Source organism: Prionailurus bengalensis, chromosome C2 (assembly GCF_016509475.1).
Source record: "Prionailurus bengalensis isolate Pbe53 chromosome C2, Fcat_Pben_1.1_paternal_pri, whole genome shotgun sequence".
Taxonomy (NCBI): Eukaryota; Metazoa; Chordata; class Mammalia; order Carnivora; family Felidae; genus Prionailurus; species Prionailurus bengalensis.
Genome location: NC_057350.1, coordinates 155,692,353 through 155,716,335, shown reverse-complemented (window position 1 = coordinate 155,716,335; position 23,983 = coordinate 155,692,353). Strand labels below are relative to the sequence as shown.

Below are 23,983 nucleotides of genomic sequence, written 5' to 3'. Positions count from 1 at the left end.
GCTGTTGCCCAGATTCTCCCCAACCCATACGGCCATCATTCCCTCTGGCTTCCAGTTAATTAATTGGAATGAATGGGTAGTGATTGCTGGCATGGCCGGGAAGTCAGAAGGTGCCGTTGAAATGCCAGTACTGTCTATAGCCCGCTGTGTGCCAAGGCCAGATCGCTCGCTGGACCTCTCTCAGAGGTTGTATGCGTGGTTTGCAAAGAATCTTTGATCGGTGTTGGAGGCAGAACCCTGATCTCTTGAATAGAATCGGTTTCTCTCTTACTGTAGCAGTTTGCAGGTGTTTGGGCTGTGTCCCTGGCGTGTTTGCAGTTGGGCCCAGCTCCAAAGTTCATGGTTCTACCGGTGAGAAGGTGTATGACGCCCATCTCCTTAATGGCCCCCCGGGTCCATTTTAAAACCTCTTGACGTAAGTGACCCCACGTCATTTCACCTTTCACACTGTGATATGTAAACTGTTAAAGAATTTTACCGTAACCACCCCCCCCCAGCAAACCACCGTGCGTTTAAATTCAATTATTTCTATAAAAATGGTTCCCAAGGCACCTGTACATGAACACGAGGAAGCCATTTTTTTTTAACTTAATGCTATGATTAGTTTCTTAAAACCTCACATTGCAAGGTGATTAAAACATGGATAGTTGTGGTCCCTGCTTTGGCACGTTGTTAGTGTCATCGTTGGGCAAGTTATTTGACCTATTTGTGTCTCCGTTTCTCCACCCAAGACATGGGAATAATTGTGGTACCTATATTGCAAGCTCATGGCAAAGGCTAAAAGAGCTCACGTACGCATAGCAATTAGAATAATACCTGGCAAGTTGTATGCCCTCCACAAACACTAGTCTATGTTTATTTTTATTATTGCCACTTAATGCCTCCATTCCTGCTTTGCAAATAAGGAGACTGAGACTCAGAGAGGCTTGGAGTTCTTTTTTTTTTTTTTTTTCTTTTCCTGTTTTTTTTTTTTTTTTTTTTTCTTCCAAGTGCACAGTGATCTGTGGAGGTAGGTGGTTCAAGTTGCATGGACAGACTTTGGGAGGCAGGCAATGATGAGAACCATTACCTGGAAGCAACTTTAAAGTGATGCAAGCATTAATCCCCCGGGGTTCAGAGGGGGTCCAAAAACTGCCCATCATGGTCTGTCATTCCCAGCTCCTCTGGCTCCCAAGGATCCCTCGCCATTGTTTTCACCTGATTTCCAAATGTTCTCCATCAAAATACCTCTTAGAATCCCAGGAAGCTGACAGGCAACCATTTTTAGCAGCTCTCCACGAACTGACGTGTGTGGTTTTAGTATGTAGCGTTTCGGTTTGGCTTCGATTTTGCCTCCGAGGATTCGGAGCTAGGGTGGGGGTGGAGAGCTGCGGTTCAGCGACACGTCCCGGGTGTCAGGACATACTGGGGGTGCGATCACAGACCTGGGGTTGCAGGGCAGGGAGCGGGGCGGGAACGGCCAACACCAACCGGAGGTGAGGCGTGGGTTGTCCTGATTGTGAACGCTTTCCTAACGGCGTTTCACACTCACGCTAGGGGGCGCTCTCTGCGAAATCCAGGCTCCTGCTAATGGTTTCCCCTAATGATGATGTTGAACATGTCCTAAGAAATTATCTCGTGTTCTCCAATACGGGCAGAAAATTAATAGCATTTGGTGACGGCCGCTACCGTATCTGTGTACATACCTCTTGCTCCTCGGAAAGATACAGGTGGCTCACACCGCCTTCTGTCTTCTGTCATCTCACCAATTGGTGAATTCTTGCTTTCTTACTCTAATTAATTGCTCTCATCTCCCACTATTGCAGCAACCGAAGTCAAGAAAACCCACTGTGGTGCACTTGAGCCCTTGCACACTAAGAAAGGTTAAATCGTTTTAAATCTCCTTAAAATGCAGAAACCAAGGACCTTAAATGGTGCACTTAAAAATTCCAGCACACCGAAAGGGCTCTTAAGATTTTTAAATTAATCGTCAATTCTCCATGCACCAACCCCCCAATCACTTCCAGAGAAAAGCTCTTTGGAAACATTTAAAACACTTCGAGAATGCTAAAATGCCATGTTCTTTGAAGAATGATTAGAAATTGTAAGTGCTTCAGACATTTTTTTTTTCCTTTTAATCTAAGTGTCTCCTTTTGAAAGCTTGTCAAGGTGCAGCAACGGAAGGCAAAAAAGAAAAAAAAATTAAAGGCGATCAAGATAGAATGTCAAAACAAACTTACAATTTCCCAAGATGGTTTTGTGAAGCAAAGCTGTCAGTTTTGCTGTCACGGATCCTCAGAACAGCGCAAGTTTTCCATTTTTTTGCCTCATTACTCACAGTGGAATTGCAAACTTTTTTTTGACCTTTCAGAAACCAAGCCTGGAGTTATGACATTTAAGTTACTCTTCTCCGGCTCTAATTACATAGGTTCGAGCTTTAAATAGATAATAATGAGACCTTCTCCAGGTGGGAACCTGTTTCCCTACATTTTGGAAGGAGCTTATTGCTGAAGTCTGAACGCACAGAAAGCCACCTGCTCTGCTAAGGCCTGGGCTGTCTTTCCCCTAAGGCATCCCCGCCACTGAGCTCAGAGGTGGTCGCCTGCCGGACGCCCGGCGCCCAGCTTGGGAGGTAGAGGATGTCATCCTGTCATCACCTCCTCCTGGTGGAGGGGACTGGAAAGATGCTCCTATCCTAACCTCAGCTGCTTCTTGGTCGTGGCGATGTGGCTGGGAAGTGATGATGTCTCTTTCTTTCCACCCTGGCCACGCGATCGACACCGTCTTACCGTCTTCCCCTCTCCGTTTCCGGAGAAGGGGGTCTCGGCTTCAGCTGCCCCAGATTTGTGAAAGCACAGATTGCCAGTTTTCAAACCAGGCTTTGGGAACACCTGCTCTGGAGACTTAAGAGACCCTCGTATTTTGTGTTAGTAATTTTACGTGGCGTGCCATTTGGTTTTCTGGAGGCAAAGGTTCTGGAGCGTTTTTAGAGCCGATGTAAGACACCTCCTCTTTCTATCACTTCCTCTTCCATATGTTTATTTTCATTACGACCCTAATGCATCCAGGATGTTCTCTTTCTCCTTGTCATCTCAGAAGCTTTGGGTCACTCTACTGAATTCTGACCCCTGAATCTGGAAAGATTTTCTTGAGCTGTTGATTCAGAGAAAAAGACTTATGGCTCAGGCTCCATATAAAGGAGAAATTGCATCAGACGAGATTAACAGGCAAGGAATGTTCTATTCATAACTGTTGCTATTGGGGTCAAGACTATTGTGCCAGGGGAGAAAGACTGAAATTAACCATACACCAATGAATTTCAGGGGAAGTTTTTTTTTTTTAAGATTATTTATTTATTTTGAGAGACAGCATGCGTGGTGGAGGGGCAGAGAGAGAGGGAGAGAATCTCCAGCAGGCTTCGAGCTGTTATTGCAGAGCCCGACGTGGGGCTCGATCCCACGGACCATGAGATCATGACCTGAGCCAAAATTGAGGAGGATGCTTAACCGACTGAGCCACCCAGTCACCCCCATTGTTTTTTTTTTCAAGTAAGCTTCATGCCCAGCACTGAGCCCAACATGGGGCTTGAACTCACGACTCTTGAGTTCAAGACCTGAGCTAAGATCAAGAGTTGGATGCCTAACCAACTGAGCCACCCAGGCACCCCTGCAGGGGGGTTTAAGTGCTGGAGGAAGGCGCTAGATAAGCACCAGGGAACAGTAGACCAAACCAGGTGGTTGGTGAATTTGACTAAGCCATCTTTGCTAATTGGTGCTTATCAAAGTCAGTCTTCTTTCTGCCCTCCCACAGAAACTGGCAGACAAGGGCACCACTTGTCTTGATTATTACATTTCAAAGGGATGGCCCCCAAATCCTCCTCAAAGACGTGCCTGGCTTGTAAAACTGGTAAGAGGCTTGCGGAAGAGTTACACCTGAAAGGGGCAGACCCCCTCGAATAAATGAGAGCTAGGGGGACTGTCCTTCGGAAGAAACCAGTGTAAAGTTTGGACAAGCTAAGGGGAACTTCAAGGCCATCGTCGTCACAGCCACTCACCATTTCGTCCCGTGGCTTATATTTTACAGCAGAGGATACTGAGGTCTAAAGAAGTGGTCAGTTCACGAAGAAAACACAGCTAGTCTGTGGCATGACTAGAACTAAAACTCAGGATGCTTCCTGGGGAGCAAGTGCTCCCTTAAGCGAAGGGAGTCTGTTCATTCTTCCCTTCTGCCCGGTCAGTTTTCCATTTTGCTTTGCCTCCTCATCTATCATACGATCCCGCCCCCCCCACCCCACCGCCACTTTGCTCTTTCCCTTTCTCTCTATCTTTTTAAAGTTTATTTATTTATTTTGAGAGAGAGGGAGAGAGAACACACGTGGGGGAGGGGCACACACAGAGAGAGAGAGAGAGAGAGAGAGAGAGAGAGAGAGAGAATATCCCAATGAGCTGACTTGGGGCTCAAACCCATGAGCTGTGAGATCATGACCAGAGCTGAAACCAAGAGTTGGATGCGTCACCAACTGAGTCACCCAGGTGCCCCTCCTGTCTGTCTCTTGAGCCTTCACCAGAGTCCTCCATTCATCTCCCTGATGCTTTGTCACCATACCTTCTGCCAGCTGCCCTTTGGGGTCCAGCTTCAACTTCTGAGCATCTCACTGGGGGCAGCCATTAGCTTTCTGTGCAGTGTCTCCTAGTACTTGGCACAGGCCTGGTCGGGGCCCTGGCCCCACCTGTATGTCGCTCAAGTGACCCCGGGCATGGGGCGTGGTCCATGGGACTGCATTGGCTGGGTTTGAACCCAGAGTCTGCCACGCAAGAAGCATGCTTGGGAAATTGACTTAACATCTCTGAGGATTGATTCTCATTTTCAAAATGAGGTCGCTGTGAAATGAGATTGGATAATTCACACAGAGCGATTAGCACAGTGCTTGTCACACAGATATACTGGTTAAATATTTGCACGGTTATCATGTCAGTCCCTGAGCGAAGGAGACTGGACACACTTCAGCTCTCAGCACGCAAAGTCGTAAAGTTCTCAAATATCAATTTCATTTTTTTAACCAGCCTTTGAACACTTCTCATCCTGTGCCCTTTATCACCATGGCTGGCATGCATTCCGGATCAAGAACTTCGGGAATGCTGGCTACGCGTAGAACGTAGGTTGTTCTAGATTGTTCTACGCATAGAAAGAACGTAGATGGTTACGGGCTCTTAAAAGCCGGATGCAAGGCAGCAGCAAGGCCAGTTACGAACCCTGGCTGCGTCGTGGCTGCTGAACCACCCCCCTAAGGAGGGATCTCGGTCTCCATCTTTGCAGGTGTTGAGAGTTTAAGCTAAGTTGCTTTCCTTCCTATCCTTCTACCCTGTGGAATCCGATTCTTCACATCATCTTTGCATCGACTTCTCATTGTTCCTGATGAAGGTGTTGCTCTTCTCCAGCTGACGGAGGGGCACGGTATTGCACACTGGTGTTTCCAGGTGTTTGCGCGTACTAAGTGCTCCGTAAACATCACCGTCCTTCTCCACAACTATGTCCTCCTTCTCCAAGCTCTCTCCGATGGCCCCTCTTCTCTGCAATGACATGCCGTATCCCTACCACTTGTTTTTAAAGGTCTCCAGTTGAACTCACGGCCACATTTTAGCGTCTTGAAAACAATGTTAGCGCTTCCTTAATATGTCCCCTTCAATGACACAGAAGAGTGCATATGAACGACATAAGCTGAGAGCCGTGGGCTCATAATTTCAAAATCTTCTCGTACTCCGTTCTTGCCACCTATGGTCCCATCCAAATCATCTGTTAGAATTCACTGATCCAGAAATGTTGCTTGGTGCCTTTTCTCTCCGATGCTCCGGTTAACATTCCGTGCCCAGAACAGCCATGGTCAAGGGCTGGCCGGAACGGCTTGGCTCTGGTCATGGTGAAGGGCAGGTAGTGCCTAACGGATGTGGGGTATAGCAGGTGTCTCTTTGTCCACGGTGCAGGGAGAGGGAGGTCGTTGGGTTCGATGCCACCTTGGCATCCGGTTACCTACATGTTTGCAAATTACAGAGTCCACAGACCTCCTATTAATAGGATTTCTGTGAACATGTGAAATGTGCATCTTAAGCACCCTCCATTGGCATGATCTAGTCTCCTCTACTCACATCTGAGGGGAAGAGATTATTCCTAGCCACGCCCTTTCAAAATGCAGCTTTTGGGGCATGTTGGAGAACCAGTACCTTAGAGACAGGCCCGGGATCAGCACATTCTAGGACTGACTCCTTCTCAGACTGCCGTCTCTTTCATATCCACCTGGCGTTTTCTTCTCCTAACTCCAGTAGGACGGGCTTCTGGCTCTAATTACGCAGGGTGATGGGTGTCTCCAGGCGCTGAGTCCCCAGCTTTAGGGTACCATTTGCCAGTGTACCACCCTAGGGGCATGTGGGCGGCTGCAAGGGAGTGCCCATTCCCAAGAAGCGGACGTATCTGAAAAATACGTAGCAAACATCTCAATAAAATGTGAGCCCCAAATGTTGGAGGGACATATTTGTCGGCGCTCTGGTCCCGCGGCAGGCACCTCACATTCTTTAAGGATGGATTATGTAAACTAAGCCTTTGGAGCCTGAGCCCTCCGTGTTGGATGATTTCCTGATCCATTTCTCTGTGGCAGGCTCTGAGTCTAACAGCAGCACAGGCTCCTCCGGGTCGCTGCCCCGCACCCACGCACCTCTGCAGAGCGCGCCCCTGGCCCCAAGCGTGTCCACCGGCTCTCCTGGCTGTGTGCCCTATCCCGAGAACGGAGGAGGGGGCCAGGCCGCCCCGAGCACCAGCTACATCCTCCTTCCACTCGAGGCTGCGACAGGCATCCCGCCCGGAAGCATCCTGCTCAACCCGCATACAGGTGAGTTCCTTCCCTCTGCGACGACGGCAGGGGCTCAAGGTCAGAGTTCTGTGCATATGTTTGAGCTTATAAATTCGTCAGCAAGTTTCTTGATTTAGGAAGAACGGATCTATAGCTGTCACCTCTGTCTCTGTACCGATACCAATATTTTTGTGTAGTTATCAATCTAGATTCTTCCCAGAAACATCCACTTGTCTCTCTGTCCTCTTGCCTTGGCTGTGGTGTGTTTCATGTATTCCTAGGAGCTAAGGTCAGAAACCGTGAAGTTGATGAGCTGGGAAATACTAATTAAAATGCTGTGTTTTGTGGACTAAATCCCGGGCCAGTCTGTTTTTTTGTCATAAGTGTTCTTGCATCCAAGATACTTCACGAACTTGAGACATCGGTTGGGACACGTAGCAGATTCTTACCTATAGACGTTGCTTTCTGGCCTTAGAACTTCACCCATTTCCTGCTGAGGAATAAGGAATAGCAAATAGGACATAGGGAGAAAATTCTTGCATATTTTAGGGATTTTTAGGACTAGACTGGTTTTGTTGAGGTTCGGAAAATTGTTAACTTCGTGAGTACCCTTCTTCCAATGATGAGTGGTTCTTTCTTTTCGAAGTGGTCTTAACTGACCACTTAATTTCCACACTGATTCCAAAGGACCCAGGTCATTGAGGAAATAGGCTAATAAGCATCTGCCCTCATGTGGGAAGCTTCTCAAACAGGGGCAATTATGGCCATGCCTCCAAGGCCATTTGGCAATATCCACAGACATACTGATGATCTTGGCCAACGGAGGAGGGGGCTGCTACTGGCGTCTAAGAAGGTAGAGGCCAGAGGGACCGCTAAGCATCCTCCAGGGCATAGAGCGGCCCCATCTAGCAGAGAATGATCCAGCCCAAAATGTCAGTAGTGCTGTGGTTGGAAACCCTGGGTTAGAAGGCTTCACATTGGCTGGTCACTTCTTTAGAAGCCTTTATAGGTAACTGGAAAAACATTGAATCGTCTCAAAGTATGTCTGAGGTTTGGTTTAGATGATTCCAGTGTGTGTCCTTGATTCACGACACTTGAAAATGCAAAAGTGAACGAGAACCTCGTAAAAGGGATCTGACTCAATCTTCTCACATAGATAGCACTCCTGGTAATTAGGAAATGCAGAGAAACATGAGAATGATAGTAAAATAGTTACTTGAATAATTGCCACGTTTTCGTGAAAACATATGGCACATTCTCAAGGCACGGTGTTTGAGACGTTTTGAAAATGCCATAAGCTTGAGGGAAAAGAAGGCATAATCATTTTATTGAAAACCATTTGAAAGCTTTCGGAATAGATACTTCTAAGGAGAATATTAGATTGCTTTTATTTTATTTGGATCATTGTAAGCACTAAAAGCAAATTAAAAGAAAACCAGGATTATATTCATTTCTCTGGGCACTGATCGAAGTATGGTCTGACTCTGTTGGCTTAAATCCCTTCACTTTTAATTGAGACGGAGGACTTGCATTCAAGAACACACAGAAGCATTAGTTTTGAGTCATTTGTTTTAAGCAGAATTGCTGTGCCTTGTTTGTTTTAAGCAAAAAAGCTCAACAGAATTATTTTTTAGGGCGTAATGAAGAAATATTACTTGTGATGATATAATGGTCGAGCTGTGTTTTGTGTATATTATCCTGTATAATCTTGCTTCTAGAAAAAGAAAGAAAGTGCTTTCTGGGGCCAGCTTCCAATTCTGATTCCTTGGATCCAGTCATTTAGAGCTGTTGCCAAAATATCTCCTTTGAAAAAGAATCTTAAGTGAGGAAAAGGATCTAATAACACCGTTAAACAGTTTCTCCATAAACACGTCCCTGACCCGACAGGTACTAGACATTAAAATATCCCCAAGACCAGGAAGAAAATGTGTTAATATCTCATATACCATGGTTGAGTGATGGGATGTAAGGTGTATCTTTATGTGCGGTGTGTATATGGGTGCACGTCTGTCTGTCTTATCTCCCCACCTGTCTATTCAGTCTCATGTGACCTACAACTGAAACCAGAAATTTGCCTCCTGGGGGCTGGAACTCCTCTTTCCGTGTCATTGCTGTGGACCCCTGAAGTCCACGCCTCTCGCCCTTCCCTAAATACCCTTCTGCCGAATACGTAGTAGAAATTCTTTGGTACTAGCAACCAACAGCATGTGACTACTTTGCTTCTTGTGTGGATAGTCTTTGGATTCATTGCCTCGTCACCAGTACATTTATAAGTTCCTTACGGGAAGGGGCCATCCTTGGCCATTTTTTTTTACATCACTAGAGTAGATAACAAAGTAGCGTTAGGCAGTGTGCTTACGCACAGATGCTCAATAATTGCGTAGTGTCGAAATAACGCCCCATGATATACCCATGATGCACTGATGTGTGGATAGTAGGACAGGTCTTTTTTTTTTATCTGTTTGAGAATGTGGCTCTTGGATAAAACAAAGATAAAACACCTGGATTTTGTGGATTTTTTAAAAATGTTTGTATTTATTGGGGCAGTGAGCGAGGGAGAGAGAACCCCACGCTGTCAGCACACCGCTGGACGGGGGGCGGGGCTCGAAACCAAGAACCATGAGATCCCGACCTGAGCCGACATCAAGAGTTGGACGCTTAACCGACTGAGCCACCCTGGTGCCCCAAAGTACGTCTTTAATTTTTTTGGAAGTTTGAGGCTAGTTGACACGTAACGCTACATTAGTTGACGCGGTGATGTGATTCAGCTGCCACAAGCGTTGGCCACCGTGCGTCCCCATCTGGCACCATTACAGCATCGTTGACCGCATTCTCTAGGCGGTGCCTTTCTTCCCCACGATTCTTTCATTCCAAGGCCGGGAGCCTGTACCTCCCACGTCCCCTCACCCCTTTTGCCCATCTCCTCTTCCCCCCTCCCTCTGGCCGCCACCGGTTTCGCTCTCTGTGCCGATAGGTCTGACTCCGCTTTTTGTTGACCTGTTTAAAGTCATCTGTCTTCGGCAGGCATAAGACGAGCAATAGGGGCAAGACACTAAGGTGCCTGCCAGTCACTCCTAACAAACGAAACAGCACGAATCTTCCCGTGTCAGCACCGCTGACCGGGCTCATCCCAAGTACCGCGTATTTGGCAGCCCAATAGCAAAGCCACCCGCATTATTCTTGCAGTTCCTCGAGTGCAGTCCCAGCTTTTTATTTTGTCCGGCCTCAGACTCAGCTCTCCGCTGGTCTGTTGTTAAGTCAGGACCTCTGGCCTCTCCTTTCGTTGCTTTGCAGGCAACTGGATGATGCGCTTTTTTCAGAGTTATCCCCGTAGAACATACTCACGCTCACGAGGCAAGCCTGAGTTGGACTCCTGAGTTTGATCCTCCTGCTGCCTTGGGTCCCATCTCCTTTCAGAGAGGTTGAGCGGAAAGTTCATCTTTGTCCGGCCGCTTTCTTTCAATTCAGAGCTACCCGGGGATGCCAACGGGCATTAACATCCCCCAAGCACGCGTTAATGCCCTCGGATGGTGTTTTGCCATTTTGCTTTGCTTTCATCTCGTGCAAATGCACGCGCGTGTGAGGTGCGGGCCTGCCATTGGCTGGGACTTTGCTGTGAGCAGCCTTTTAGGGCTCATGGCTTTCCAGTGCCCCGATGGGCTCCCATAACACCATACTTCGTGTTTCTCACAGGACTTCTGGCACCTGTTTATCCGAATTGCTTCCACCTCCTTCTGAAACGCACCCCCGAGACGTTCTCGTGTGCTGTCTGTAAACGTATCTTTGCAACATCTGAGTTAACCCTCGCCCGTCCATAACCAGCGGCATCTCTGTAATTGGATCTGCCACCTTCTAAGGACTAGGAAAGGAAACTCTTTTTTTTTTTTATGCCCTCTCCATCTCTTTGAATAAAAACCCTCCTGCCAAGTACGTGGCAGAAATGTGCTGGTGTTAGAAACTAAGAGCGTTTGATTACTTGGCTTCGAGTGTGAATTGCCCTTGGGTTCCTTTCCTCATTACGAGCGTATTTATAAGCTCTTTGTGGGGAGGGCTGAGACTCAAGTTTTTGTGTTTGTTTTTGTCTGGCATCCCTGGAACGGATAACCTGGTCCGCGTTCTCGTGCAGGTGCTCAATAATTTTATACGAATAAGATAGCATCTCCTGCACGTTATTCATGATGAGGTGGGGAGTGGAGAACTTTTCCACCTAAGGGGCACACAGCTGGGCGGGGGGGGCTCGAAACCAAGAACCAAGAACCAAGAACGCTTGTAGTTGAGGGCAGTGAGCGCTCGGCCCTGGCCCAGCTCCTGGCACCCCGGCTTACCTCTGCCCCCTGCACCCTTTACCTGTGCCAGTGCACCTGCCAGGGCCTGCCGGGTATGCTTCAGCAGTTTCTGACATGAAAATCTCCTCTAAGCTGGCTAGTCCTAGGGCCAACTAGTCTTTCTGGCCCCTTTGGTCCTCAGCAGCTGTCATTCAAACTAATTGCCTGTATTCAGCTGTAATTGCATCTGGATTGGCAGGAACGGCAGCATCTAGGGAGGCGACTGTTGCCTGACTTGAAAACCAACAGTCACCTGTCCTAGCTCTCTCGGGAAATTGTTTTTGTTCTCTTCCTGGCATACATCTTGCCGGTTTCCTTTCCTCACTTCTTTCCACCCCTCCTTAGTTAGCCTAATAGCTGCCCTTTACGCTGTCTTCTCTTCTAGAAGAACCTGCTACCTCTCTCTACCCCAGGGAGCTCTTAGTACTCTTCATATGCAATTATTTGGAGGCATTTCTTTTGTCCGGTTCATAGCACATTAATACGATTTCACACAGAGGATCTAAAATGTATCAAAAAGGACATCTGAATAATTTGCAGTTCTGTTTTTCACCCTCATTATGGTCCGTTTTTCATGCTACCTTACTTCTCACTGGGGTAAATTGGAAGTTGTAGAAAATATAGTAAAGATTGTTTTCTTTTTACTTTCCATCTGTGCGTGTGTGTGCGTGTGTGTGCATGTGTGTGTGCGCGTAGAATGAGACTTATTTGTTTTTTCTCTTTTTTAGAGAGGGAGGGTAGGGGTAGAGAGAGGGAAAGAGAGAGAGAATCGGGCTCAGCGAGGAAGCATGGAGACCTACCCAGGGCTTGATCCCGTGATCCTGGGATCACGACCTGAGCTGAAATAAAAAGTCAGACGCTCAACCGACTGAGCCACCCAGGCGCCCCAGAATGAGACTGAGTTTGAAATGACTTCTGATGAAGTTATTGGGAACATTTTTTTCAACGCTAGGTCTCTAAAATTTTCCTCTCATCTTTTTCCAATTCCAAAAAGGGGAGGGGGGGGCTAAGAATTCGAACACTAAATAGGCTGATAGATTTTTGGAAATTGAACTTTTTTTTTTTCCATTCTTCCCCCAATTGCTGCTTTGGGGGAGGAAAAATGGGTTGCGGATTTTAAGACCAGAAGGAAGTTATTTCCGAAAAAAAGAAAATAGGACTTAAAACAATGAAATGGAGCTAAAATTAAATGGCAGTGATAGGAAAACAGGTACCCAGGAAGAACATTAATATTTTAAATACCTCTAAATTGAGTCATTGTTCTGTGACTCTAATTCTGGAGCATTTGCTTTTCCGTCACAGCACATGGTGAATGGTTATGAAACTGTTGTCAGAACTTTTCTGGCAGGTACGTTCATGAATATGCAGCGTGGAAAGGCCATGTCTCTCTCTCTCTCTCTCTCTCTCTCTCTCTCTCTCTCTCACACACACACACACACACACACACACACACCCCAGTATATCTGGGCTGAAATTGTGGGCTAGTGATGGGGAACACTAATCTCCCCTTCCAGTTCCCCGCCGGGCTGAAATCAAGTCTTTGGCTCCACCTACGACCCCAGCTTCTGCCTTCCAGCCCTACTCCAGAATATTTTCTCGCCGTAATTCATAAAATGCACACACCAGGCGTGTGGCCTTGGTAGGTGTTTGAGTATAGGAACACCTGTGTGAACACTGCCAGGAAGGAGACGCAGAACACGTCTAGCCTCCTGGCGGGCTCCCTCCTGCCCCCATTAGAGGTCCCACCATTCACGCTTCCATTACCGTTAAGTGTTGTCTGACCTTGAATGTATTCGAAATGCAGTTGTGTATTTCCATAATTGCTACCCTTCGGGGCCTGGTTTCTTTTACTTACCTTACATTAGCTAATTAGCTCCCATTTTATAACAGTCTGTTCTTGTTGAATACTGTGTACTGGGTTTGTTTTGTTTGTTTGGTTGGTTTTTTTGTTTTTTTTTTTTTCACTAGAATTCAGCTTCTGTATGTTCACTCTCTGACCTGTTCTACTTTGTTGCTAACTTTCCTCACACCACTGATGACCTTTGGTTGTTTTTCATATATATTGTTAATGAAAAAGGCTGCCTTTCTCAGCTGTCACAAGCTGCCTGCACTGGACAAGAGTGCTCTTGGGGACCCCACTTACCAGAACCATGTAGGGGGAGGCTTGAGACGCTGTGCTTGTGAAACTGCTTCTGACATCTCAAATGCGAAGCCCGATATTCTGATTCTTCTCGGTCTTTATCTGCCAGTCCTGAGCATGATCCCACCTTGAAACACAGCCCCCACCCCTCCTGCCTTCTCACACATTAAGGATTTTTCAGGCACTATTGGACGTTTTTCATCGTATCTCACTGTAGCCTGGACACGTGACATAAACGGGGATAATCCACTCAAGGTATTTGGTGCAATGGGAAGATTTGGAGTCATTCTGACCGGGGCCGTTTCCTGGCCCTCACTTCCTGAATGAGTTGCACGGTCCATCTGAGCCCTAGTTTTTTTGTGTCTAAAGTGGAATGAGATCACGTGAGCTCCCTGGAGTTGCTGAGCTCATGTGTGTGAGCCTGTCCCTGTGCCTGCCACGCTGGCACCTGATTTGTTCTCTCCTCCACCTTCCTTTCCCTCCTCTTCTGTCTGCTGCTTTTTCCCCGCCTCCCCTCTTCCATCCTCCTTCCCCATAACCTTTCCGGTGGGCCCCTGTTGCCTCTTCTGTGACCTGGGGAGATGACACTTTCCTTCCTGCCAGAGTCCGGCTGAGGGTCCCGCACCCCTATTTTGTCAACCATAAAACCCTCCTCAAACAGTCATAATAATCATAGTGCGCCACGCCGTTATTTCCAAGGGCAAAATCATGTGCATTCGCTCCGCTGTTACGCGATGATGCTGTGATGCTCTTGTGACGTCACCTTTCGAGCCTAAGCCCCTGCATTGTCCGTGTTGCTTCTGTTCAGAGAAGTGAGTCTGTGGCTGGCGTGTGCCCTCGTGTGTACGTATCAGTAGCACTGATCACGGTTCTGAGTTGGCGGCAGGGTGAGGGGAAGCGAAACACGTGTGTGGCTAAATAACGTGTGACTCAGTGTAGCTGGAGCTGGGTCAACGGAAAGCAGCCTTGTCTCTCAGCGTGTGCCTCTCAGTGTGTGCGTCTGCACCCAGATGCGCTTAGCGTTAGCAAATCTCCCCGAAGGCAGTGGATTTATTTGTTGCTTCTCAAATTGCTCTGGGCTTAACTCAGTTAGCTAGCTTAACCGGATAGGTCGTCGACAGGGAAGTCTTCACGCCCGTGAAGGTTCTGGTGTCCTGGATGTCCACTGCCCTGCCCCTTTACCTTACGTGCCGTCTGGGGTCTCTTCTCACACGGCTCTTCCTGCTAAAGGACTGTCTGAGGAGCTCATCTGAACCAAGCGGTGATTCCGTTGCAGGCCAGCCCTTTGTGAATCCCGACGGAACCCCTGCCATATACAACCCCCCCAGCAGCCAGCAGCCCCTGCGAGGCACCATGATGGGGCAGTCCCAGCAGCCGCCACAGCAGCAGCCCTCTCCTCAGCCACAGCAGCAGGTGCAGCCACCCCAGCCACACTTGGCGGGCCCTCTGGTCACTCAGGTAGGAGCTGGCGGGAAGGCGGGGAGGGGGAGTGTTCCAGGACAAAGGTGCACAGTCCTCAGAGCAGCAAGCGGTGCCTCGGGAAGAGGGGAAGAGGGGATATTTGCCACTGGGCTCACCTCCACCCACTCGTAAACAAAACCAGCCTAGAGCCCTTGAAGGCCCGTTGACAAGATTTCATCTGGATCCTTCAGTTTCGATAGACGTGAACGCCCCAGCCAGTGATCTGCTTAGCGAGCACACTGCCAAGTTCTTTCTTAGGTCTGGATGCTGTTTTTTCTGCATCAAGGAGCCCGTCTTGGAGGCTGAACTCATAACTTCAACCAGGCCTTTGGGTCGCCTGGCTCATTCATTCCCAACACAGGCCGCGGGCTCAGGGCCGCAAAGGGATCGTACTAAACACTTTATCAATGGCAAGAACAGAAATCAGTTCATTCGGGGGTGGCCCGGCTGTTCGTTGAGAGACCCGTTAAAGTCAGCTAACCACAGTAACATGAAATATATTTCAGTAACTTCTTTTATTTTCATATTCTTAACGTTTATATTTGGGGGGAGAGAGACAGAGAGAGACAGAGAGAGAGAGAGACCGAGTTGGGGAGGAGCAGAGAGAGAGGGAGACACAGAATCCGAAGCGGGCTCCAGGCTCCGAGCTGTCAGCACAGAGCCCGACGCCAGGCTCGAACTCATGAAACGTCAGATCATGACCTGAGCCAAAGTCAGACACTTAATTCACCGAGAAGGAGCCACCCAGGCGCCGCCATATTGCAGTAACTTCTTAAAGGAGTGATCACTCTGTGCAAACATGGCTCCTGCGAGGCTGGCTGGCTGGGGTCTGCATGGCTTTGACCTTCCGTTGGTGGCTGGCTCCCCTCTCGGGGGTGCGCCGAGCCAAGAGGACCCATAGGGATGTGGTGGGCTTCCAGTGAGGCAGCCTTCCTGTGGGATTGCTGCCCCCCGTGCTTCCCTGTTACCTGATCAGCTTTCTCTTTCCTCCAGTCGGTGCAGGGGCTACAGGCTTCCTCTCAGTCAGTGCAATACCCAGCGGTCTCTTTTCCTCCCCAGCATCTCCTGCCTGTGTCTCCAACGCAGCAGTTCCCCATGGTACTGTATGACATGCTTGTGACCCTGTCCCCGGGAGCGCATGTTGGCTGGTTTTACTCCTGTCCTGTGCGGGGCTGGCTGACGCTGGGTGGGTGCCCCGGGCTGACCGTGAGGGGGGCATACGTGAGTGTCTCATTCCAGAACACTGCAGCCCGTCTCCAAAATAACGGTTTCCCTTCTGTCATCGGTCCCGTGGTTGCTGCTTCCGCGATCGGGTACCCTGCCGAGACTTTACCTACCAGCTGAGCAGGAATGAAATGCCCTTAGAGTTGGAAGTCAGCAACAGAGAGACCCATGAACTTGGCGCGAGGGTTTGGGACACAACTTAAAGTCAGTTGACGTGGTCACCAGCGTCACCCTGTGCTCCTGATGTGGGGGTTCCCCTAGCTCCCCACTCCCCCATTCTCCCTTCCTTTCCCATCAGTGGACTAGGTCCTTTTGGACAAGAGGAAATGAGCATGTCCCCTAAATTTCAAGCGAGGCAGGTGAACAATACTCCCCAGTGTGCAAAGGAAATCCCACCCGTGCTGGCTGGCTGCATCTCTGCAGTAGCCATGTGTGATGGGGACTACAAGGTCCTTCTGCCTCTCCCCAGAAGGCAGAGGCTGTGATGACTCCCAGGGAGACCAGCTGACCCCTCAGGACAAGCCCTTCTTGTCTCAGCACTACCCTGAGGAGCCTGAGCCCTCAGTGAAAAGATAATGATTTGTTTCCATTGAAAGCGGGGAGATTTGGTCAAATTGTTGACCGTCTCCCATCCACCAGATGATTACAATCTGTTCCCCCTTGCTATGTCCTCTTGTTGTTCTGGACAGAGAATTCCTTTCTGGTAGCGTTTCCAATTTGTACGCCCTGCCTCTCTCCCGCGGGGACAAGCATGTGGCCCGTGTCTGCCTCTGTGTGCCTCTCCCCTTACTAAGCTGATCTTGCTAATTTCCTGTTTTGCTTCCGCGCAGAGAGACGATGTGGCGACGCAGTTCACCCAGATGAACCTGAGCCGGCAATCCTCAGGAGAGACTCCTGAGCCCCCATCTGGTCCTGTCTACCCAGCGTCCCTCATGCCACAGCCAGCCCAACAGCCAAGCTACGTCATTGCCTCCACAGGCCAGCAGCTCCCTGCTGGGGGGTTCTCGGGCTCTGGACCTTCCATCTCCCAGCAGGTCCTCCAGGCCCCTCCCTCACCACAGGGATTTGTGCAACAGCCTCCACCGGCACAGGTCAGTGTGTGTTCGTTTTCTCTCACACCTGCGACCTACAGTTGATTCGTTGGGTATGTTGATCTCTGTCTTTCCGTGTAGAATTTCCCCAGGTCAACCTGTCTTGCTCTTTCTGGTCCGTACTGAGATTCCCCACTGGCAGAAGCCAGGCTGTCCTGTTCGGCAGCTGGGCAAAGCCTTGGGGCGCAGAAAGTGAGTTTGACGAAACTGACCCAACTGCCCCCGTGATGCACTGGGGCGTGTCCTATTTTCCAGGCTTCTGGTACAGGAGCCACAGGAAACCATTCCCTGCCCTGCAACGTCCTTCCTGGTCACCGGATTGCCCAGAAAGGGAAAAAAGGCCGGCAAAAGAGAGCCTACTCCTGGGGGACTTTCGACTCTCCCCTTCTGCTGCTCTGGAAATGTGTTCTTTCCTCAAGCGTTCTCTGGAGCTAATCTGGTGCTCCAGGCAGGAGCCCCTCTATGAATATAAAGGAGGAAGATGAAGTGGAGGTCCACTGTCCTTTCCTTTCCCTGGGGGCAGGGGGGGAGCCAGGCTCCTGTGTGCTCTCACAGGTAGTCATTAATCATATTTAATTGACTCGAGCATGTAAGACACCACAGATCACTGATTTTTACTGTCTTCCCCAAGACTGATTATCTGTTACTGCTCACCACCAAACATCTCTGGTGCTCTCCCGGGGATCCCTTTGCAGAATATTGCAAGTGATTACTGTCAAGATGTAAAATGCACAGAGGCGTTTTCTGGTCCATTTTCAAGGCACACGTATCCCAAGCAAATTCCATCCTAATTAAGAAATATTGCATTGGATGAGCTGTTTAAAGTACGCTGTCACCTTCGTATTATTTGTTGCGCTGCCTTAACATCTTGAGTAAATTATTTTCTTTTCGAGCCGTGCGAAACCCTTCACCACGAAACGGTCTTCATTCAGTTGTTCATTTTATTTGGAATGATTAATTAATAGTTCGTCTTCAGTTGCCTTCTCTGAAATATCTCTTCACCAGTAGGACTTGAGGGGCTGTGAAAAAATAATTTTAAGCTACAGGAGGAAGGGCCTCATTCATATATTAATTATTTTAGCAATAAATTAAATACTTTACATTTAATTAATGGGAAAAATAGCGTAGCTCTTTTATCCTAAGTAGCATCTAAGTGTCCTTACCCATTTCTACTGTCAAGGAGAAGAGCTGGCAGAATGTTTAATTGAAGACTTTTTTTTAAGATGGGAAAAAAAACAAAACAAAACATCTTCCTTGATGAATGAATTTCAGCATTCGTGCTCTGCAGGAGCAAAGACAACCCAGAACCCCTGGTGTGTCTGCAACAGAAACACTTTCATCCTTTCTTTAGAAGATTTGGGAATAGAAATGGGCGGAGAGAGGGGGAAGACATTTTTAAATATGGCTGCTCTTTTTTTTTTCTCATTTCTTTCTTTCCTCTCCGAATCCACTGATATTTTTGGTTCTCCGTGATTTCACACAGTTGTCTGAAAATATATTTTCTCCTTTGGGGGGCTGTCCTTACCTTTTTCTCCCTTCCAACCTTCCATCTGGATCCTCTGGTGATTCCTCTCAGCCCCGCTCTGCTTCCTTCTTCCGTGAGAGAGGCTTAGGATGAGCCAAGTGCCCATGTCCCGTGGGTGTGACATGATAGGGAGCTAAAACTCCTAAGAGCTGGCCAGTGCCCTGCCCGGGAGAGGTACTGGATGGAGGTGACCAGATCTCTAGCACAGCCCTTCAGGGTATCAGAGAAGATAGGATGAGAGGGGAAAGAAGGGGAAAGAAGGAGAAAGAAGGAGAAAGGAGAAAGAAGGAGAAGAAGAAAACAGAACAACTTAGCACTAAAACTTGAGGCTCGCCTTCAAGAGGTTACACTTTCATCCAAACCATTAGGGTGCAGCAGGAAATTGTCAAGTGTTTGAACTCTGTCCCTCCTCCCTGAAGGTATTTTCATGTTTCATATTGAATGTGAGAGAAGAGACCAAGGACTGGGTAATATATTTATGAGCTCAAATTGAATCAAATCAGAGTTTCCTAAAGGAACAAACTGTTATTCTTCCTAAAGGACCTATAAATAAATATAAGACTCGTAATATGGAATAAATTCCATAATGGCTGTTCTTATTCTTAATATTAGGAGGCATCTGATATACAATGGTGGTAATCTTTAAGAGCACCATGATGTACCAGAGCATAACTAAAACCTGTTATTACTCTAGGATTATTTGGAATGTTATTGTTATAAATTGCCTCACAAAGAAAGGGAGAAAACAATCACTATACACAACATGTACAATCAGTTAGTTGCCGCATAGTGACCCGTGTTCACTGGAAACTCGTTTGGTCTCTTACCCTTGGATATCCATAGAGCCAGTCCGAATGAGAATTCCTAACAATGCCACCAGATTGTAGAACCACAGCGCAACGTGAACGGAGTTATCTTTTGTTCCTACTTTATGCTAAGGCAAGGAAACATGATATATGTGTTTCAGGAGCAAGATGGAAGTAAAAAAGCATTTCCTCTTTGACTTGAACACATCAGAAAATGACATATCCCTTAAAAATCACAGCTCTCGGGGGCGCCTGGGTGGCTCAGTCGGTTAAGCGTCCGACTTCATCTCAGGTCGTGATCTCACGGTCCGTGAGTTCGAGCCCCGCGGCGGGCTCCGGGCTGATGGCTCAGAGCCTGGAGCCTGTTTCCGATTCTGTGTCTCCCTCTCTCTCTGACCCTCCTCCATTCATGCTCTGTCTCTCTCTGTCTCAAAAATAAATAAACATTAAAAAAAATTTTTTTTTAAATCACAGCTCTCAAACAGGTGGCTTGTAAGTTTACTCTGTGCACATGAGACTTGAAGGCCGTGTCCTGGCGTGCCTCTCTTTACACTGTAAAGAAGCTGATGGAAGAATGTTCAGAAGCCTGGAGATGAAAAAAAATATTTCGGGTTCGTGAGAAAACAGCCTTAATATAAATGACCTGAGGCAAGCAAGGAAGCCTTTCCAAATCAAGAGACATTTGATTGGAAGCTTATTGGAAATAATTAGAACATTTTCAGCCATTCCTAGTCATTAGGAAGGGATGGTAGGTGACATAACAGTATTTTAAACATGGCTCCTGTTTTCAGATAGAACAGAAATTCGTGTGGATGCTGGCTTCGTGCCGATCACTCTGCTTTGATAGACTTGACCGTATTTTGCCACACCATCCACTGCTTCTTTCGGGCTGGAGACGAGCAGTTTTCATGTCTTGCCTGTGTTTCCATTGGAAAAAATAACCCAAGTTAGATACAATATTTTTTGAAGTTTTATTTATTTATTTGTTCATTCATTCATTCGTTTTGGGAGAGAGAGTGAGCATGAGCAGGGGAGGGGTAGAGAGAGAGAGAATCCCAAGCCAGGCTGTGCACCGTCCGTGCAGATCACGACCTGAGCCGCAATCAGGAGTCGGGAACTTAAGCGACTGAGCCACCCAGGCACCCCTCAAGTTAGATTACTTAATATTTAAAACTACCATGAACTTGCTGTTGTCGTGGATGACTGTTTCGTTCACTCTTCTTTTCAGTTTGAAAACACAAAATGCAGTGTTTTGAGACAATATCCACCGTGTTGCCCAGGACTAGGTCAGCAATTACAGCAGGACTCAGCGGGGACGGCTCAGCTCTGCGGCCTATGGGGGCGGCTTGGCCGAGGCTGGAACATCCAAGATGGCCTCGCTCACTTGCTCAGAACATTGGTGCCGCCTGGCCGCCGGGGCACCTGTCTTCTCCTCATGGCCTCTTTCTCCAGCAGAATAGCCTGGACTTCCTTTCCTGGTGGCTGGATGCCCCTCCCGTGTGAGCAGAAGCTTCCAGTCTTCTCAGGCATCAGGAGTCGCCATTTGTGCCTCACGGCGTTGGTCAAAGCGCCTCACACAGCCAGCCCAGACTCGGGCTTGGGGACTAGATGTCCCGTCTTCGCGAGAAGAGTAGCGGGCACCCCGCGTGCAGCCCAGGAGGAAGTGTTTGGTGGCCATCTGTACAATCGACTGTGATCAGGCCGTGTCCTAGGGTGACCGTAGATTTTACGTCAAGAAGGGTTACTTTCCGTACAGTTCTCGTCCGCTGCGGGCTTTCTCTATGTACGGTTCTCATCCCCGGTGGTTTTTCTCTTTCTTCCGCAGATGCCCGTCTATTATTACCCATCCGGTCAGTACCCTACCTCAGCCACACAGCAGTACCGGCCCCTGGCCTCCGTTCAGTACGGTGCTCAGAGGGGTCAGCAGATACCGCAGGCCGCGCAGCAAGCAGGTACGTGGCCTCTCGTTTCCCGCCTCCCCCCCCAACCTAGCGATGCCTGCCCGCAAATCTCTCGCCGTCCTCTTGGGACGAGTGTCCGCGCTCGGCAGTTTCAATCTCCTCGTTTCCCTCACCCAGAGAAGATAACGGGGCATCGGAGGAACTCTGGGAAGGTCACGGGCACGAGAAGGTGAAGCCCACGTCACGCCGTTGCCCCAGACGTGCATGCTGAGCGCCGTCTCCACAAGTTCTTTGTGGACCTTCTTGGTTTCTTTCAAAGCAAGAGTGCCAACCACGTCCTTAGCTTCCTAGTTCGAGCTTTTCCTTGCTTTCTTTTTTTTTTTGGTCCTTTTCGACTCGAAGACAATCCTTGTGCTGTTCCTAGGGCCAGGGGGACGACATTAGCTTGTTTCTCTACCTTCCTCCAAAGTACCGTCTGTAGAAGGCGGCCCCGGACCTCACAGCCTGTGTCACCCGGTGGAAGTGACTCCGTGCGTGGCTCGCTTTCTCGAGGGCCACCTGCCTCCCGCCCAGAGCTCGGCAGCCGCTGTGCAGTGGGAAGGGGGGCCGATACACTGTACGAGAGTGAGTAGCAGGTCTCACAGTGAACCGGTCTCTTTCCCTACTGTGTCACACTCCTGATGGCGTGCCGGTGCCCAGACAGCAGCAGGAACCCAGCAGGGCTGAGTGGCTCGTACTGGGGACGGGCTGGGGTCCTTCCTGCTGGCCGCTCTGCAGGGGACACCGCTCATTGCCACGCCGAAGACCACCTGCCCGGGGGACTCTGCCTGCCGTAAGTAGGTCGTGCCAGGGCGCGGGCTCCCGCTGCCGCTCCTGACCGGCTGTCCCGCCGTGCGACGTCTGTGCTCGGTAGAAGGCTGTGCACGTGTGATATGTACATATACGTGCGTGTGGTATGTGCGGGACGTGGACGGTTTTTATAAGCTGGTGGAAAGCAACGCCCTTGCCGAGGATTAACGCCAAGAACGGGCACGCTGAGACTATGAACGCGGACATGACGAGCGTCTTGTCAGATTGGAGAAGAATTCAGTCCCTCTGTATGGGAGCGAGCGATACGTTCTCTGATTTGTCTCGTGGCCTATTTTAACGTCCGTGGGAGAAGAGTTAGGGAGACGTATGGCAGCCGGCCAGACTTCTTCTCGTTTCAACACTGTATTCGTCTAGGGGAAAAAATCGACATTGACCTCTGAACTGGCTTTACGTTTTTCCTTTTTTTTTTTTTATGTTTATTTATTTTTGAAAGAGAGGGGAGGAGAGAGAGAGAGAAAGAGAGAGCACGAGCAGGGGAGGGGCAGGGAGTGAGGGGAACAGAGGATCCAAAGCAGGTTCTGTGCCGACAGCAGAGAGCCTGATGTGGGGCTCGAGCTCATGAACCGTGAGATCATGACCCGAGCCCAAGTCGGGCGCTTAACCAAATGAGCCACCCCGGCGCCCCTACGTTTTTCTAATAATAACACAAAAACGTTTCCAATGATTAGTTTTTTTGTTTTTTGTTGTTTTCAAGCGTTTGGTAATGTTTCCTCTGAAGTGGGAAAATGTTCTAGCTGTATCACTTGGTGGTAACTATGCCGTCAATTTACATATACACTATAGTAACGTGTTGCTTGCCTGCCTTCTGCTAATGTTTGTCAGAAAGTTAAGCTGTGATCTCCTAGCTGCTGGTCCATGGGTCCCAGTGAAGTTTTCCTTTTGGCTGCCAATCCCTGTAGGAGAGACATTGACGTCCATTGATAATGATTGGCTAAATTTTAGTTTACTGCTATCGTTTGACAGTTTTCTGAGAAGGTGTGTGAGTCTTGCATTAGAGTATGTAGCTCCTACACAGGAATGCGGTTACAGACATGCTAGAACCTACCAAGCCGGAAAACCCCAGGTTTGGGTGAGGGGCTGAGAGAGTTGGATGAATGAATGTGTTCATCCGAAAGTAGATTGAATCAACCCAAGTAGATTTAAGACAAGCCTTGGGCTTCCCCTGACTCTCCCCGACGAACTTTATTGGTGAGCGTCAACACCAACGAGAACGCTGTGACATTTTTTTGTCTTTTTAAAAACACTGCGGGAGGATTTAGGGGTGCGAAACCTCCCCCCTCCCCCGCCCACCATCTCAGAGAGACCTGACTGGCCCCAACTACATCCTGTGGCAGCCTGGTGACGTTGACTTGTCCCGTGCCCCCACATCACCGTGGGGATGCCACCCCCCCAAGGTGAGGTCATGGCACCGTAATCAGAGAGGTGCGTTTCAAAGGGGTATCCTGTTCCCAATAGAAGTGAGTGCTTTGGGCGGCAAAGAAGTCAGTGGAGCTAAGGCGGCCTGTGGGGACTGGGGAGAAGAGAAAAGGGAAGTGATGCTGCGGGAACAAAATCCTCCCCGAAGCGACACCATCGACATACACACGTGGACTGAGACGTTTACGCTCCTAGCTTTTGAGACCACCACACCCGATATCAGCCTAAAATCTCAATGCAGCTTCCACCGCGGTGTTGAATTTACTGAGGGTCTGGGAGGACGGACGGTGTCCCCTGACGTCACTGAGATTCGCCTCTTCTAACAAAATTCCAGCTCATGCAATGGCCTAAGCCATTAGGCCAATCGCGTGACAGCACGTGATTACAGCTACGTGGCCTTTTGC

General features: G+C 48.8%; 1 protein-coding gene and 1 long non-coding RNA gene across 26 annotated transcripts in view; one reads left to right on the top strand and one right to left on the bottom strand.

Annotated features, from left to right (window-relative positions):
* Nucleotides 1–23,983, top strand: part of ARPP21 (cAMP regulated phosphoprotein 21) — a 155,713-nt gene that overhangs the window by 81,681 nt on the left and 50,049 nt on the right. For 20 of the 25 annotated variants that reach the window (XM_043595812.1, XM_043595815.1, XM_043595807.1 and 17 more), the window contains 5 exons: nucleotides 6,629–6,859; nucleotides 14,562–14,743; nucleotides 15,740–15,844; nucleotides 16,801–17,061; nucleotides 21,218–21,344. In XM_043595812.1, coding sequence (XP_043451747.1) covers nucleotides 6,629–6,859; nucleotides 14,562–14,743; nucleotides 15,740–15,844; nucleotides 16,801–17,061; nucleotides 21,218–21,344 — 906 coding nt within the window. The remainder of the gene's footprint in view (nucleotides 1–6,628; nucleotides 6,860–14,561; nucleotides 14,744–15,739; nucleotides 15,845–16,800; nucleotides 17,062–21,217; nucleotides 21,345–23,983) is intronic. The other 5 variants (XM_043595830.1, XM_043595829.1, XM_043595823.1 and 2 more) reach the window with 3 other exon arrangements.
* Nucleotides 1,877–22,645, bottom strand: LOC122492183. Its single transcript, XR_006299570.1, has 3 exons — nucleotides 22,353–22,645; nucleotides 7,230–7,232; nucleotides 1,877–1,999 (listed from the first exon to the last, which is right to left on the bottom strand). It is a non-coding gene; the product is annotated as an uncharacterized LOC122492183 (long non-coding RNA).